At 34.3% G+C, this 16,392-nt stretch overlaps 2 protein-coding genes across 8 annotated transcripts; one reads left to right on the forward strand and one right to left on the reverse strand.

Annotated features, from left to right (window-relative positions):
• Window positions 1-684: 684 nt before the first annotated feature.
• Window positions 685-5,860, forward strand: LOC118039723 (phosphatidylinositol/phosphatidylcholine transfer protein SFH3). 4 transcript variants are annotated; one of them, XR_004685971.2, is made up of 14 exons: window positions 685-1,203; window positions 1,941-2,087; window positions 2,640-2,901; window positions 3,018-3,117; window positions 3,206-3,472; window positions 3,583-3,660; window positions 3,768-3,869; window positions 3,986-4,035; window positions 4,137-4,236; window positions 4,349-4,441; window positions 4,541-4,639; window positions 4,724-4,844; window positions 4,963-5,523; window positions 5,608-5,860. XR_004685971.2 is itself a non-coding variant. In XM_035046505.2 (14 exons), the coding sequence occupies exons 1-14, from the start codon at window positions 1,931-1,933 to the stop codon at window positions 5,620-5,622; spliced, it is 1,884 nt and encodes a 627-aa protein (XP_034902396.1). In that variant the 5' UTR covers window positions 1,667-1,930; the 3' UTR covers window positions 5,623-5,859. The 4 variants fall into 4 exon arrangements, 2 of the variants coding, with proteins under 2 accessions (XP_034902396.1, XP_034902395.1); XM_035046505.2 differs by lacking the exon at window positions 685-1,203 and having other exon boundaries at window positions 1,667-2,087; window positions 4,963-5,330; window positions 5,452-5,523; window positions 5,608-5,859; XM_035046504.2 differs by lacking the exon at window positions 685-1,203 and having other exon boundaries at window positions 1,669-2,087; window positions 4,963-5,339; window positions 5,452-5,523; window positions 5,608-5,858.
• Window positions 5,861-6,074: 214 nt separating this feature from the next.
• Window positions 6,075-11,857, reverse strand: LOC118039724 (phosphatidylinositol/phosphatidylcholine transfer protein SFH8). 4 transcript variants are annotated; one of them, XM_035046508.2, is made up of 15 exons: window positions 11,627-11,857; window positions 11,372-11,483; window positions 10,683-10,986; window positions 10,467-10,566; window positions 10,112-10,378; window positions 9,954-10,031; window positions 9,749-9,850; window positions 9,600-9,649; window positions 9,350-9,449; window positions 9,109-9,207; window positions 8,905-9,021; window positions 8,377-8,506; window positions 7,149-7,552; window positions 6,523-6,600; window positions 6,075-6,433 (listed from the first exon to the last, which is right to left on the reverse strand). In XM_035046508.2, the coding sequence occupies exons 2-15, from the start codon at window positions 11,403-11,405 to the stop codon at window positions 6,413-6,415; spliced, it is 1,884 nt and encodes a 627-aa protein (XP_034902399.1). In that variant the 5' UTR covers window positions 11,406-11,483; window positions 11,627-11,857; the 3' UTR covers window positions 6,075-6,412. The 4 variants fall into 4 exon arrangements, with proteins under 4 accessions (XP_034902399.1, XP_034902398.1, XP_034902400.1 ...); XM_035046507.2 differs by having other exon boundaries at window positions 11,372-11,499; window positions 11,627-11,856; XM_035046509.2 differs by having other exon boundaries at window positions 8,905-9,018; window positions 11,372-11,510; window positions 11,627-11,856.
• Window positions 11,858-16,392: the final 4,535 nt, after the last annotated feature.

A 16,392-nucleotide genomic window follows, 5' to 3' on the forward strand; every position in this document is an offset into this window, starting at 1 on the left:
CATAACCAAGTTAAAAGATTAAGTGACAAGAGGCATCATAATGATTAGAATATTGTAATGAATCGTAAGTTGTGCATGGGAACAAAGAGCAGGCTCTGTTTTTTTTTTAAAAAAAAATTTCCTTCTCTTACAAAACATAGCAGGGGAGTATTTGACTCTTTTTTTTTTTCTTTTTCTCTTGGCGATAATCGGAGAAGGAATTGACTTGATATCATTTCAAGATTTCTTTTTATATAGAAGGCCCGGTCTTCTTCATGGACCCATCAGAGCAATAATGAAGTGGTTGCAATCTTCAATTGCAGGGTTTTTTTTAATCAATTAGAGCAGTAATGAAATGGTTGTAAACTTAGTGGAGCTCCACAAACAAGCAATTGACTTCTGCTTCCCAACTCAGACCACCACAAACTCTATGCAATTAACTGTAAAATGTCGAAAAGATTGTGTGATTATGATCGCTAAATATCAGCAAGCACATGGACTGAATCATCCATCTTCAACCATGTATATCCACCGCTCCTAGTAAGCTTACCAGCCTTATCACACATTAGACAGAGACATGAAATGAGAATTTATGGTGACTGCTCGTAGTAGTTGTGCGCAAACTACGATCAGTAACAGATGTCTTAAGGGTATCTGGATCGAATAAAGGATATAACCAAATATCACCCTAGCAGAGAGCAGCAGCAAACGGAAAAGATTAGCTAAAGATAGATGAGGAAGTATACAGGAACAATGCTGAAAAAAGAAAAAGAAAATTTACTAAAAACATTCTTCCCATTAAATGCCAACCACCAGATTTATGAGATCTACAAGGGAGTGGAATTATTCAATTCATGAGATTTTGATGAAATTGGTTTGTAATGAATTAATGGTATTAGAGTACCATCTAAAAAAGGAGGAGGAAATCTTGCCGGCAAAAAGGAAAAGACGTTATGCAAGGTCAGTTAATCCAGGATTGAAGGGATTTGCTTGTATGTCTCTTTATCTTAACTGAGAGATTGATACTGCCGACAGATGTTAGATGAGACCATATCAATAGAAGACATGATAACAAGCTATAAATTTCTTGATTTCTAATTCTGTCAATGTCATCTTCGCTGTCCAATTTATAATTAGAACCACCTACGTGAGAGACTGATACGGGTGTTAAATATCCCTCTTATTTGCACCCTTCGGGTTCTTTCCCTGCAGTCTTGCCAAAAGGTAATTTCCTTTTCCTCTTTTTTTCCTTTCTCTTCCATCTTCATTTGAAGAACCTTGTTCCTGCTTCAAGACCTTGCACTTCTTGATATTGTTTACCAACCCTTTTTGGCCATTAGCTCTTTCATTTGCATGGATTGAGCGATGTCTGCTTTTTTTTATGGATAATGCTCTTGTTTCCTTAATTTTGTGTCCCTGGAATACATACATTTTGAAGTGTTTAGATGCGTACACATGTATGGGTTTGATTCTAATTGTTAAACTTTTAACGTCCCTGTGTAGCAAGGCCATCAGGAAGGTTTTATGGTTAAGTGGTATCTTCAGGTCAACATTCAGACACAAAAATAAGAACATGCTGATGTGGTGTCCTTATAGGGCCATTAAGCACCTGTAATTGTGTACGATTACAAGATGTGCATAATGTCGTGGACTTTTTACCTTAATCATTTCTCAATTTCCTGCTATCATTTCCCTTCCTAATATTTCTGGGCTTCTTTGTCTGAAAGTAATTAATATGATTTTCATTGAATTAGTTTCCTATTATTTCTTAATGTTCATTTTTGAACGTTTTGAACTCCCTCGCTACACTTGCCAATTATAAGCCCAAAATGATGCATATGTTTTCAGAGCACTTTGATTGCTAGGATTTACAGGTTGGGAAAAAAAAAATGAAGTACTCTCTGTTGCATCGGATCCGTCTCCTTGCTGAATTTTTTTCCTTCCTTTTGACATGGTTGTAGGCCTGACAATATTCTTCGCGAGGGCCATAATTTACGAAGTGCTTGATTCTCCTGGTACTACGGAAATCACAAATAGGTCACCACCCTTGCAAAATTTAGCCATGGCTGATACTATGTCTGGACCGCTTGATCGAGATATCAAAGGGGGTAAGTGCTCTAAAACTTCGATTTTATTTGAAGGGTTATTCTTGTTCAATCGTTTTGTGATTCTTGCCTTCCTGTTTAACATACATACAACTTACAAGTGTACCACAAAGCCAGTGCTTTTTCAGTTTTCGAATCACATACCATTTTTGCACTCCCGAATTCTGGGTTCTCGTTTTTCATGATTTGGGAAACAAAAAGAAAGATACTTTTTCCACCTTCAATTTATCTCTTTTCTTGTTATGTTCACAGCTTGAAATGGGAATTCTAATAGATAAGGAAACATGGATTAGTGCTCATAAGACAGGCCATTCTTTTGGTTCTTTGACAGTCATGAAAATATGCATGCAATGGTTTATTGAAACTCTGGAACATGAAATATGCAAGCGACGGTCTATTGAATCTTTGGAAAGGAAATATGCAGGAAGGAAAATAACACATTCCTCTGCTGAACAACTTCTTTCTTTATAACGAGTTAGTTTGAAATATGCCTGTGAAAGTAGTTCCATTAAAAGTTTCGAAGTTCGTGCATTTCATTATCTATGATTTAAACAGGTCTTGAGAAATCCGACGCTGAATATTCCGAGGATGATAGGAAGACCAAGATTGGATCATTGAAAAAGAAGGCAATTAGTGCCTCGAACAAGTTCAGGAATTCTTTGACAAAGAGAGGCCGGAGACACAGTAGAGTGATGTCTATTGCAATTGAAGATAACCTTAATGCTGAGGAATTACAGGCAGTGGATGCGTTTCGCCAAGCACTTATTTTGGATGAACTACTACCCTCTAAGCATGATGATCACCATATGATGCTAAGGTTACTTTCATTTTTCTGTCGTTAATGTTTAGAATGGCATGCTCAGCTTTCAAGAAAAATACTTCTTTGACTTGATCTAACTGCTTGGGTCGATCACATGTTGTCTCATGATACAGATTTTTAACGGCCAGGAAATTTGATATTGAGAAAGCAAAGCAAATGTGGTCTGATATGCTCAGTTGGAGGAAGGAATTCGGTGCTGACACAATCATGGAGGTAACCTACTTATTTACATAAAAGATTAAGAATGTGTCATCACGCAGTATGGTAGTAAAAGAATTTCTGTGCTTTTGAGTTCTTCCAGGACTTTGAGTTCAAGGAAATCGATGAAGTCTTGAAACACTATCCACAAGGATATCATGGAATTGACAAGGAAGGAAGACCAGTTTACATTGAAAGGCTGGGTGAGATTGATGCTAACAAGCTTATACAGGTCACGACATTGGATCGGTATATGAAATACCATGTACAGGAGTTTGAGAAAACCTTCAATGTCAAGTTTCCGGCCTGTTCAATCGCAGCAAAGAAACACATTGATCAGAGCACCACTATTTTGGATGTGCAAGGAGTGGTGAGTGAGGACTGCTGCTGCTAGTAAATAGACAGACATAAGATATTGAATTGCATTATGTTTGCTTGTTACACTATTTGAAGAACGCTGACAAAAAAATTCATGGTCAGGGGCTTAAGCAATTCACCAAAACTGCAAGGGAACTTATTGGCCGCATTTCAAAGATTGATGGTGACAATTACCCTGAGGTAATCAGTTTAATCGTTTTAAATTTATTTTCTGCTTGCTGTCTTTCCTTGGATGAATAAATGGTCTCGTTTCAGCTAATGCTATTCGAATTTCCTGATTATTGCAGACCTTAAATCGGATGTTCATCATCAATGGTGGTCCTGGATTCAGGCTTTTGTGGAGCACTGTTAAACAGTTCATTGACCCCAAGACTGCCCAAAAAATCCATGTAAGCATTCACCTATTGATCTCAAATATTAAAAAAAAAAAAAACCAAATTCTATAAATCTCCAAACTAATCCATCGTTGTAGTGTCACTGATTTGTTGCAACTATTTTTTATCAGTTTCTGGGTTACAAATACCAGAGCAAGTTGCTTGAAGCAATTGATGCTAGGTAAGTTCATTGTTGATGACATGAAACTTCACTTTTCCAATGCCTTTTGCACTCCACCTCTGAAACTCAAGGTGCCCTCTTTTTTTCTGGACTTTAACCAGTGAGTTGCCGGAGATTTTTGGTGGTACCTGCACCTGTGCCGACAAGGGTGGTTGTATGCGTTCTGATAAGGGTCCATGGAATGATCCCGACATCTTAAAGGTACAATTGTTGCAACTTATGATTTTTCTGTTGACCACCAATTCTTCGCTTGCCGAGCATTTTATAATACAAATGATAAATCACGTATTTTTCTTTCATTTTGATGACCCAGATGGTTCACAATGGTGACGCCAAATGCCACAGGAAAACATTTTCAGGAATTCATGAGAAAGGAATCTCCGAGGATGATCAGCCATGCATAAAGGTATTCATAATCTTGTGACCTCTACTCGCATCATAGACACCAGATTTTAAGCCATTGATCGATTGCTTAACATTCTCTTTTTTGTCTGGCAACACGAAGAAAAACATTTCTTTCAGCAAAGAAGTAACTGTTGATGCTGCTGATTATGGCCATCCAAAGAATCATGTAGAACATGCAATTCTTTCTCCAGTTCCTGAAGTAAGCTATAAGGATTTGAGTCCGATCGTTGGGATTCCTTGTTGGTATCATATCTTCATTTCTGATGTTCTCTTTATATTGCAGTCTCCCTTGAGCAAGAGGTGCAGTAGCGACCAAGACTATGAGAACTCCATTCCAATGGTGAAAAGGACCATCGATACTGCTTGGCCTACACCATTGAAGAATAGAGATGAGCTCTCTAAAGGTACATAATCCGTCCATATGTATCTCTCTAAAACGGAAACGTTTTAAGGCAGTGCCAAACTTTTGGATTATTTCTAGAATTCATATGAACAGACTTTTGCTGCCTATCAATGCCACAGAACGCCCCCCGGTGCACGGTGCTTGCAAGGCTCAAGGAGGGAGCACTCATATAGTAAATGGGATACTGACTGTTGTGATGGGAATTGTCACCATGGTTCGCATATCACGCAACATGCCTAGGAAACTTGCTGAGGTTGCTGCTTATGGCAGTCAAGCCTACTACGCAGATGAGATGGCTAAAAGCCACGTGTCGGCAGCACCATCCATCTCTTCTTCTGAATACAAGAACATCATGTTGCGCATGGCTGAAATGGAAGAGAAGCTGAGTGTTCTCAGTTCAAAACCTCAAGCCATGGCCGCTGAGAAAGAGGAAATGCTGAATGCTGCGATCAAGCGAGCAGATTCCCTAGAGCAAGAGCTGTCAATGGTCAAGACGGTACCTACTCGATTTTCTTCCAATTTATCCGGAGCTGTTGTCTGTAAGAAAATATCAGCCTTGTGTAATGTTCGAGAGCTGATTTCTTTCGTTTTGTTTTTTTCTTGCACAGGCACTTGAGGATGCCGTTGCAAAACAGCAGGAACTCCTAGCCTACATCGAAAAGAAAAGGAAGAAAAAGAGTGTAAGTCTACACATCTCTGATAGTGCTTAGCAAAGCTGATTCATGCATGCATTTTTCTAATTTAATGTCTGTTCGTACTTCCAGATTTTTGGATTTTGAATCAAGAGTCCATGCTTATGAGGCAATAGATAGACACTGTGCACTTACAATGGCGGCCGCAGAGATTTTTAGCCCCGTAATACCTGAGTGTTTTCAGACATTGTTTGCTTTTTATAACACCAACTCAAAGTCCATGTATATTATATGGTTATTATAAAATCATCCTCATGATTCTGTAAATTATACAAACACCGACCAAGTGTGATGGGAGCATTCTGTGATTGGATTGATATATACATTTTACCTCATTACCACACGGATGTTTAGGGCAATGCAAGGGTTGAGATTAATTAAAGTTTTAACTGTAAATGAAATCAAAATAAATTCTATATTTCTGTCGTTATACCAAAATTTGCCTTTCGAGTCGCAGACCAATAAAAATAATTCAACTTCTTTGAAAAAAATAGGAGTTAACTTTAACGTCAAGCCTGGTTTGTCTTCACAGAAATATATGATAATAAAGATAAAACATGGATGAAGATTAAATGTCACATCTAATATGTAGTATTGTCTTCGGAGATCGAGATTGGAAAAAGATAAGTTGAAGACAATGACTATATCACACACAGGTCCCAAACATGATTTTAGAAGACAAATTGCTCATGCAAACTTCCTCGCAACAAGGTCTGTATTTTCTACACTCGGCGACAGAAAATTACATTAATTTTGAAAGCATATCCCAGAGAGACAACATTTGCGATCGTATGTCAGACACTCGTATAGAAATAACAGATTTAAGTACCGGACACGAGCGCAATCATGATCTCTCATTTTCCCTTGGCAAAAAAGCTTACCAGCAGAACATCTTTTTCTGATATACAGGAAGAACAAAGTTAGCCACGTAGTTAAGCAAAAAATATATTTCCCATGTAGAAATAAAACAGAGATCTGTCTCCTTACCCGGTGGAACTTGGCCTCTTCCTGACTGTCTATGTATGCTAGCAGTTCTTCCTGCCTCATTAAAGCTTCATATAGAGCCTGCTCAGGAAGCAGATGACACCCAATGATCATGTGGATTAGATGCGAACCAGAAGCACGAGTTAAAACAAACTAAATGCATGTAGACAAAATTAAACTTTGGCCACGAAAGACCGCTGACATTACGTAAACTATTCAAAGAAGCTAATTAGCTATTAGAGTTTGCATGTCATAGATAAACTGGCCTCAACAATAAAAATTGCCCAAGCCATACAGAGGTAAGGCACTGAATGGTATACAGTGAGATCGTGGAGATGTGCATATGCATGTGAAAACAAGAACTTAGACAATACTCTTCAAAGCAACAAACAGAAAACGAGTGGAAATGCTTCTGATATTACGCTAAGAGAATCATCACAGTGGCAGAAGATGCCAAAAAACAAAAAAAAATTACCAAAACACCATCACATGCTACATGCAAAAGTTTCTTGAATGCAAGTTCAATGATGTGGTATTAAACAACATGATTGCCTGATGGAAAAAGAGCAGTAATGAAATCAATGTTTCTGCTAGTAAAAATGAAATTCTGGCCTAAAGAGCGATCAAACCTTTTTAGTTGCAATTAGCTCTGCTTCCAAAGCATCCACACGACAAACAGCAGCATTCAGTAATTCCTCTTTCTCGTAAGGCATCACTGATGGCTTTGCTTGAAGTGTATCAACTTTCTCCTCAAGCTCACCTAGCCTTTTCAATACAGAGGAGAGGAGGTCTGTCTCAGTGAAAGCAGCAGTTGGTGAAGGGGGATGGCACTCCTCTTTTTGAGTTGCGTCTAGGGCAAGTTCAGGAGAACTCTGATCACAATCAGATAAGGTGCAGGGAAGCCTTTTGGTTACTTGGAATGCCAGTGAGCGAAAGAGAGTGAGAAGTGTCATAAAGAAAGCCATAACTGCTATGAAAATTCGAACACGAACACCTTCTGGAGTCTTTTCAGTGTTGGGCAGGGTGATTGTTGCTGCATCAGAAATTTCAAATTTCACGATCTACTAAATAAGAGATATGGATAAAAGATAATGCATTAAATCAAATTAATGTGTTATATGGAGCACATTAAACATGGGAAAGACTAAAATCAAAACTACACAACAGAAAAGGCTGAAATCAAAACATCACAAAAGTTGATTCACGGCATCTGTTGCATCAGTGGGAGACATTTACAAGGCACAAATGGGAATGGAATGCATTAAATCAAATAAACATACATGGAGAAAATTAAACAAAGCAACGACTAAAACAAAAAAACTACACTTGAGTTGATTCCTTGCATCGGTTGCATCACTGAAACATTTACTAAGCACAGATGGATTTATTTTTTTTACTTCTGCTTGAACAAAGAACAGAAAACTCCAATATTAGGTGGCAGATGCAAAACGTTGCCAGCAACCACAACTAACGAGGTCAAATGCCTAAGGCATAAAGCAGAAACCTAAATCAAAATGGCCATTCTATGATGCCATCTAAGCCCTTCTTTAAATGGGTAGTTGATTCAACCTGGTTCTTTCTAAAAAACATGCAACAATTTTAAGAAACCCTAATGACCTATTTCAAATCACATGTACTTTAAGTCAGTGCTAAACTATCAAAATGTAAAAAGGGCGAGGATTGTGCATTGTACTCGTGTCAAAATCCATGTGAGTAAATGATCCACGGACGTCCTGCTCTCATACAATTAGATGAGGTGACAGCATTGTAAGCAACAAACTTAGCAGAGGCTGCAGACAAGAACATAGCAAAGAGAAATAAACATGATACAGTGAACAATAGAATATAATTGCTGACCTTTGGAAACAGGCCTCTGGATGGCTGCTGGATTTTTCCATCCAGCATCAACAGCTTTGTCAACCATAGGTACGTATTCATCATACCCTGGGAAGCTACCACCATATCCTGCCTTTCCGACTACCTTAGCCTGACAATTCAACCAAGAAAATTAACATAAATAAATAAGAGAAGATCAAGCCTCAACACTTCATCAATTTGGTAGATACCACACTCGGTTACTTACTTTTGATGGTATAAGCAAAAATTGTCACTACATCCAGGTCTCATTTTGAGCACATGCGTTTTCACTTTGCAACTAACCAAAGCAGAAATATTTAAGAGAGTGCAGGGGATGTTCCCAGGGAAATATAGAGAGAAATTACTAGAATAAATACGAAAAACAACTATTTAAAACAGAATTCAACCCCCATGCTCATGCCACTTCATCATTCGTTTTGACCATGCAAAATACCTATCATTAAAAACAATATTCCAATAGCAGCACCTCAAAATAGCACATAACAAATTCCAGAATAATAAACCTACCTCTTCACGAACCGGAGTCAGTCGAAGATGGGAGTAACTTTTCAATGTTTTAGGGGATGCGATATCTTCAGCTTCAGATCCCGATTCTGCAGTGGATGTATCACTACCTTTAAACTGCTTCATGATACAAAGCAACATGCTAAAGTTAGGTAAAACATGATACACATGCGTGAATATCAAAGATGAAGATAGAGAAAATCTTACCATTGGATACCGTGGCTTAGCATAAGCAATAACCTTGCCTTCACTGTTTAGCACTTTTACAACCTGCCTGGCTCGACGAGGTTCACCATTAAGAACCATCTGCAACAACATAAAAGTGATCAATTTTTTTTTTTTTTGTGTTCATTTAACACAAATTAGTACATACACCCCCATGGGTGGCAGAACGATCTAAAAACTATAGCAGCTTGCACATCACATATAATAAAGTCCAGTAAATGACCTTCAATATTTCAGGGTTTTTCCATGGTCCCTTATCAGACTGAAGGCAACCCCCCTGATCAGCACATGTGCAAGTACCACCCAGAAATTCCGGCAATTCACTGCAAAAATTGCAAAGTTCTGGTAAGTGAGAACACAAACATTTGTTTTATAAAATATCGAGAATTTCAAAATAAAAGGTTGAATGAGAATCATGCAGAGAAGTTACAAAACAGATATGTATTATACAGCTAATTCCCAACTCATTGTACCTGGCATCAATTATCTCAAGCAATTTGGTCTGGTACTTGTTTCCAAGAACCTACAGGTTCCAAAAAACAAAAACACATGGGAATTAAAAAATTATAGCAAGCAGATATCAGGAAAGTACAATATATAGGAGCTAGAAATCTTAACATACATGAATCTTGGATGTCGTTTTGGGATCTAGAAAAGTCTTTACAGTGTTCCACAACAGCCTAAATCCAGGACCAGCATTGATAATGAACATTTGATGGAGTGTCTGCATCAATAAATGAAATGCAAGAAATCCAGCTTCAAGTACCCAATAAAGATAACATGTCACACGAGGAACTAATCAAAACAACAAAAACTATTTTACAGACCTCAGGGTAATTGTCACCATCAATCTTCTGGAGGCGCATAATGAGATCCCGTGCTGACTTATTAAAGTTCTTGAGTCCCTAAATGATTTACAATGAAAAGAAGAAATTAATGGTTGAAATCTTGATAAACATGCGCTGCAATGTTACAAGTGACATACCACGCCATGAACATCTAAAATAGTTGTGCTTGAATCTATATGCCTCTTTGCAGCAATAGTACAAGCTGGAAACTTAATTGCAAAGCTTTTCTCAAACTCCCGCACATGGTACCTCACGTACCGGTCCATACTTGTAACATGCATAAGTTTGTTAGGATCAACTTTTCCCAATCTTTCTATATAAATAGGTCTCCCCTCTTTATCCACACCATGATTACCATGAGGATAATACTTCAAAACTTCATCCAACTCTTTAAATTCAAAATCCTGAGACATGCATGGAAAATTTTGGTGAGAAGGGAAAAATGTCAAATAGCAAAGCCATTTCAAGCAAATTGTCAAATAACATGGTTACCTCCATAATGGTGTCAGTACCAAAATCCTTTCTCCATTGAAGCATATCAGCCCACATGTGCTTTGCCTTTTCAATGTCAAATTTCCTTGCTTTCAAGAACCTGAAGGGCATAAATCATGTAAGGTTATCAGCCTTTATCATTTATCAACCATAGAAACAACATATGAGACTCGAAAAAGCACAGAAATCATTACGGGTAGGATCGCAACAGATTACCTCAACATCATATGATAATCATCATGTTTTTCTGGCAATAACTCATCCACCACCAAAGCCTGTCTAAATTGATCGACGGCCTGTAATTCCTCAACATCTCGGACATCCTCAATCGAAACAGAGCTAACCCTTCCATCACTCTTTCTCCTATTGCTTTTCTTCTTCAGAGAATGCTTGAACTTAGTAGATGCATTAAGGGCTTTCTTTTTCAGCGACCCAATTCTCGTTCTCCTCTCATCCTCAGAGTTCTCAAAATCAGATTTCCTCTCTCTCCGCTCATCATTTCCAGAAAACCCCTCAAAACCTACCACACAAATATAAAGAAAAAGATCTTTTTTATGCCATATCAAAATCGATGGCGTCAATTTTAATTCCAGTACAGTAAAGTAATAAGCTCAATTAAAAAAAAATAAAAACTACAAAAAATTAATGTTTACCAGTAAAAAAATTACAACTTAAAGCCAAAGGAAAATATAAAAAATTAAGCTGAAGTGACAAAAAACGAAAAACCATAATTAAAACCATTTGTATTAAAAACATAAACAATGAAAATTAAGCTAAATTGTTATATTTAAAAGCGATCAACACAAAAAAAAAATGTAACGAAAAAAAAAAACTTAACGGTAAGAAACTTCCAGAGAAACCCTAAAACCAGTCAAGAAAATCAAAATGAAAAAAAAAAAACTTACAAGGTCTGGCGAATCGATCCAGTGGACCCGACATCTCAGTATACGGAAATCGATTCAAACAAATGAATTTCACTCGATCAAATCAAACTGATCACCGCGTCAACAACTTTGCCTACAGATAGTCACACCTGATCAAAACCTTCGCATTTCAATAAAAACATCAGAAAGCCTAGAAAATAAAATCACGAGAGCGGATTTGACTGAAATTAGGGAGAAAAAATGGAATGCAGTATAATGTATGGACTAAGCAAGTACCTGTTAGTTAGAGGTTAATTTTTTCGTTGACACGGATCACGATGTAGATCGGGTGGATATAATAAATGCATTAACCTCGCGGAAGATGAATTAAAATATGTAACGGATAGGTTGGTTAAAAATAAATAATAAATAGGGGAATAAATTAATTTCGCCGAATATGTCGACGGCGAAACGCGAGCGTTTTTTTGGAGGTGGTGTTTGTTAGGGTAGGTTTGTAGGAGAGAGCGAATTGTTGGGGGTTGATAGTGGGGCCTACTAGTTTTTTTTTTTGTTTTTCGGAATGCCATGTGGCAGATGGTGAGACGGGTGGCTATTGAGTTTACAATGAGCCGGCGGTGATGGTGTTGTTTTTTCGGTTTTAATAACGTGACATGTACCGAAGCCCATGAACATCTCGGGTGTAATAATTATTTTTTTTTGTACTTTTTTAAAGTGTATTTGGTGTAAAACAATATTAAATTAATTTTTTTTAGATTTTTATTATGCTGATGTTGAAATTTTTTTAAAAATTATTTTTAAATAAAAAATACATTTAAAAAATATTTTTCATTAACAATTACAAACACATTTACAATTCAAAAACCAATCATAAGACAATATGTTTAAAATAAAAGTGATTGAGTTAGACTGCATTTATATTAAATTCGTAAAAACAATTAAAACAATGTAATAGTAAAATAAATTTTGAATTTTTTCATTGAATTGACATCATCCAAGTTCTATAATCAACTTGTTAGATTAGACCAGATTTCAAACCTATATATAAAAGTAACGGTTTTAATTATAGCTTATTTGCACATTTCATGTAATATTTATAAAAAAAAAATGCATTAAATCTTAAGATATAAAAATAAATATAATTAAACAATGAGTGTAATAAGCATGCTAAATCCAAATAACTTGAATTTAGTGGGTATGTCAAATTTAAAAGCCTTGGATATCGTCAAAATGCCAGACCTCGAGTAGTAATAATAATAATAATAATAATTTTATCATTCAAATCAAATATATAATTATTTTTTAATAGTAATAAGATTTTCAAATTTAATAATAATAATTTTACTCCTCAAATAAAACCTATGGTTTTTTTTACAATAGTAATAATATTTTTTAAAACATTTATTAATAATATTAATAATGATGAAAATAATATTATTTATAATATTAATAATAATTTTAAACACATTTGACCCAAGTTCTTATATTTTTAAATTTTACACTTTAAATCAAATTTATAATTTTTTTTTTAATGGTAATAATATTTTTTTTAAAAAATTTAATACTAAGAACAATAATAAGAATCACAATAATAACAACAACAACAACAATAATAAGACTCATATTTCTTGGGTATGACATCCTCTTTAAAACTTAAGTAACTTAGGTCGAACATCCCTACTAAACCTTAATTAATGGGCATAGCCGTGCCCAACCTAGGTGTGATCTTATTACTATTTTTTTTCAATAATAATAATAATATATTTTTTACATTTATTAATAATTATATAAGTAATATTAACAGTAGTAGTAGTAATAATTAATTTTACCCTTAAAATTAAATCCATGGTTGTTTTTTCAATAATAATAATATTTTTTTACAAAAAATTAATAATTATATTAATAAAAATAATAATTATAATTTTTATTTTTACCCTTCAACTAAAATTTATGAGTTTTTTTTTTACAATAGTACTAATTTTTTTTTTAATTTAATAATAATAAAAAAAAACTCACGTTCCTTGGATATGACATTTTTTTACAGACCCAAGTTATTTGGGTGGGTCTAACGCCCTTACTGGACTCTAGTTTATAGGATGTGGTTGTGCCCGATCTAAGTGTGACCTTATCACTATTTTTTTCCAATAGTAATAATATATTTTTTTTCAAATTTATTAATAATTATATAAATAATATTAATAATAATGAAAAGAATAATAAAAATAATAATAATAATTTTACCTTTCAAATCAAATCTATGATTGTTTTTCAATAATAATAATACTTTTTAAAATAATAATAATAATTTTTAATTTTACCATTCAAATAAAATCTATGGGTTTTTTTACAATAATAATTTTTTTTTTAAATCGACTACTACTATTACTACTAATAATAATAAGCACACCTGACCTAAGTTTTTATAATTTTTAATTTTACCATTTAAATTAAATATGTGGTTTTTTTCAATAGTAATAATATATTTTTAAAAATTTAACAACAACAATATCAAGAATAAAAATATTACTAATAATTATCACAATAACAACAACAACAACAATAATAAGACTCATATTGGCATGGCATCTCTTTACTATTGGTTGCAAAAAAAAAATTGCATAAAAAAAAAGAAAAAATGAGGGATGGGGAGAGGAAGGTCGATAATAAGATAATAAATTAAATATCACTAATAACAATATAATAAATTAAATATCACTAATAACAATACTGCTGGAATTAGCATGTTAGTAACTTTGTCAGTTATTTTACCGGTAAAAATATCACATCATCGTATAATTTGTCATTTTAAATCTTACTACAATATTTTTTGTTATCCTCTCAGTATATATCGATGAAATTTTTATATTTGTATTTATTGAAGGATATATGGATAAAAAATTTTGTTGATAAAGACTATTACAATATACTGATATAATTTTTTATTATTAATAATTCTATTTATATTTGTTAGTTTTCTACGAGTGATTTTTTTTTTTCTCCCATCAATACCAGCCAATTTCACCAACAAATTTAGGCATCTCCCACACCTTTTACGACAACAATAAACACCACTCTCATCAATTCCAACCACGGCCACCAACAAATTTTAGCAATTCCTCACGCTTTTTCCAATGACAACAGACATCACATTTCCCTTTACCCTTTTTAACTACAAGAAATGCCAAATTGTCGACCATTTCCTCGTCAAATTCCAACCACTTCCATCATTATTTCCAGCCACACTTAACATTTCAACCTAATATTTCATTTTGCAATTCCAGCCATTTTTCTAGGAGTAATCATTTTTTTTTGTTTGGTTTTTATTAAAAAAAATAATCAAATTAAATTTAAAAAAAAAAACCGAAACCGGTTCAAACCGACCGGTTTTGGTTTGGTTCGGTTTTTTAGGACAAAACCAGTTCAACCCGGTTTGGCTCGGTTTTTTCAGATCTGACTCGGTTTTTTCCAGTTTTTTTCAATTTGGGTTTGGTTCGGTTTGGCTTTTTTGATCTCAGACTTATAAAATCTAAACTGAACCAAACCGGTCGGTTTTTTCAAAATTTTAATTGGTTTAGTTGGTTTTTTTTCACGGTTCGGTTTTTTTAATTTTTTTTTTCTTGTTTTCTCGGTTTAATTGATTTTTTTGGATTTTCAGTTTTTTTCTTAACTCTACATTTCTCTCTAATCACAACAATAAAATCTACACATTTCCCATAACTTGGATTTTATTAACTTGCTATGTGTGTTATATATATTCTCCTGCTAACACAAACAAAATAGAAGAAATGTTAGAAAGGCTGCAAGAATGTAGAATTGACACTGCCAATTTAAATTAGGTCCGACTTTAATAGCAAACCATAAATCACATGGAGTTTCAATGTAGTTATATACCATAATCAGGGGCAAAATATTTAATATACTTGTTTTCAACAAGAAAATTGGACAATTAAAACATGTTTTATACATAAATTAGAAGTCTATCAAAAGCCCACAAAAGCTCAAAAACCAACATAGATTTTTTTTTATTTTTAACATAAATTAATCAAACAAAATAAAAAATTATCAGTTTAAAGTTTTAATTATTTTTTTAAAAATAATTTGGTTATTTATTTTAGGTATAAATCAAATCCAAATAAAACTAATCACCCCTACTTGACAGCCTTTGTTTTTTTTTTTTTTTTTTTCTGTCATTCGACCTCTTGTTTTATTTTCTTTTTAGCTAGCGTTTTCATATTCGTGCCCTAAGACTTTATTGCGCACGTTAAATTTGGGTGTATAAATTTTTTTTTTCTTGATTTTTATCTCTTGTGAACCTCTTTTTTGTTCTTCTTTTTCGTTTTCTATTTTTCTTATTTTCATTGCCTTCGTTGCTGGTATGGGCTTTGATTATGTTATTTTTGTTTTCTAGGTCACCTTTTCTTCTACTTTGTGCCTCCAATCATTCTCATCTTTTCTTGTATTTGATGGACTATGAGGCTTTTTTGGGGTTCTTGGTTTGTTTTTGTGGTATCTGTGAGAGAGTTCTTCGACTATGATTTGCTTTTTACTTGATTGGTTTCTTCACAAGGTTTGTTTTCTTTTTTTTTTTGGTTGCCCTCTTCGTGTTTGCTTTTTTTTCCTCTTTGAATTGCCTATAATCTTGTTGAAATGCTAAATTGCTAAATGATGTAAAATGCAGGTGCAAAATATTTTACTGTTTATTCTTGACCACCCTTTACTTTTCTTAATTAACACTTTGATTATGGTAATGGTAGACTTTGACTCTAGATTAACAAATTTTAGGACGTGATATAGAAGAGATATGAGGTTATAAGTCTTTCAAACTAGTTACATGATTTTGAGGTTGATAAGGATGCAAAAAATCACAGGGAATATTCTAGAATGAATTATTTCTTGAGATTCTTGTATATCATTCACAATGTATTCTACGACCTTCACTGCCAGGCTACATTGATTTTTTCTTTAATGGATTTGTTTAGGGGGTGTGAATCTTTTCTTGAATAAAAAACTGCACAGAGTCTCTTAGAGACCCCTAGGGGTGTTGA

Source organism: Populus alba, chromosome 4, assembly GCF_005239225.2.
Source record: "Populus alba chromosome 4, ASM523922v2, whole genome shotgun sequence".
Classification (NCBI taxonomy): Eukaryota; Viridiplantae; Streptophyta; class Magnoliopsida; order Malpighiales; family Salicaceae; genus Populus; species Populus alba.

Excerpts from the sequence above, each read along its gene's own strand:
- LOC118039723 (XM_035046504.2), top strand. The coding sequence starts at position 1,931 with ATGGTTGTAGGCCTGACAATATTCTTCGCGAGGGCCATAATTTACGAA. Across the intron at positions 3,870-3,985 it reads AGACTGCCCAAAAAATCCAT|TTTCTGGGTTACAAATACCA; the intron begins GTAAGCATTCAC and ends ATTTTTTATCAG. Across the intron at positions 4,640-4,723 it reads TTCTTTCTCCAGTTCCTGAA|TCTCCCTTGAGCAAGAGGTG; the intron begins GTAAGCTATAAG and ends TTTATATTGCAG.
- LOC118039724 (XM_035046508.2), bottom strand. The coding sequence starts at position 11,405 with ATGTCGGGTCCACTGGATCGATTCGCCAGACCTT. Across the intron at positions 10,032-10,111 it reads TTTTAGATGTTCATGGCGTG|GGACTCAAGAACTTTAATAA; the intron begins GTATGTCACTTG and ends TAAATCATTTAG. Across the intron at positions 6,434-6,522 it reads AAGAGGCCAAGTTCCACCGG|AAAAAGATGTTCTGCTGGTA; the intron begins GTAAGGAGACAG and ends CCTGTATATCAG.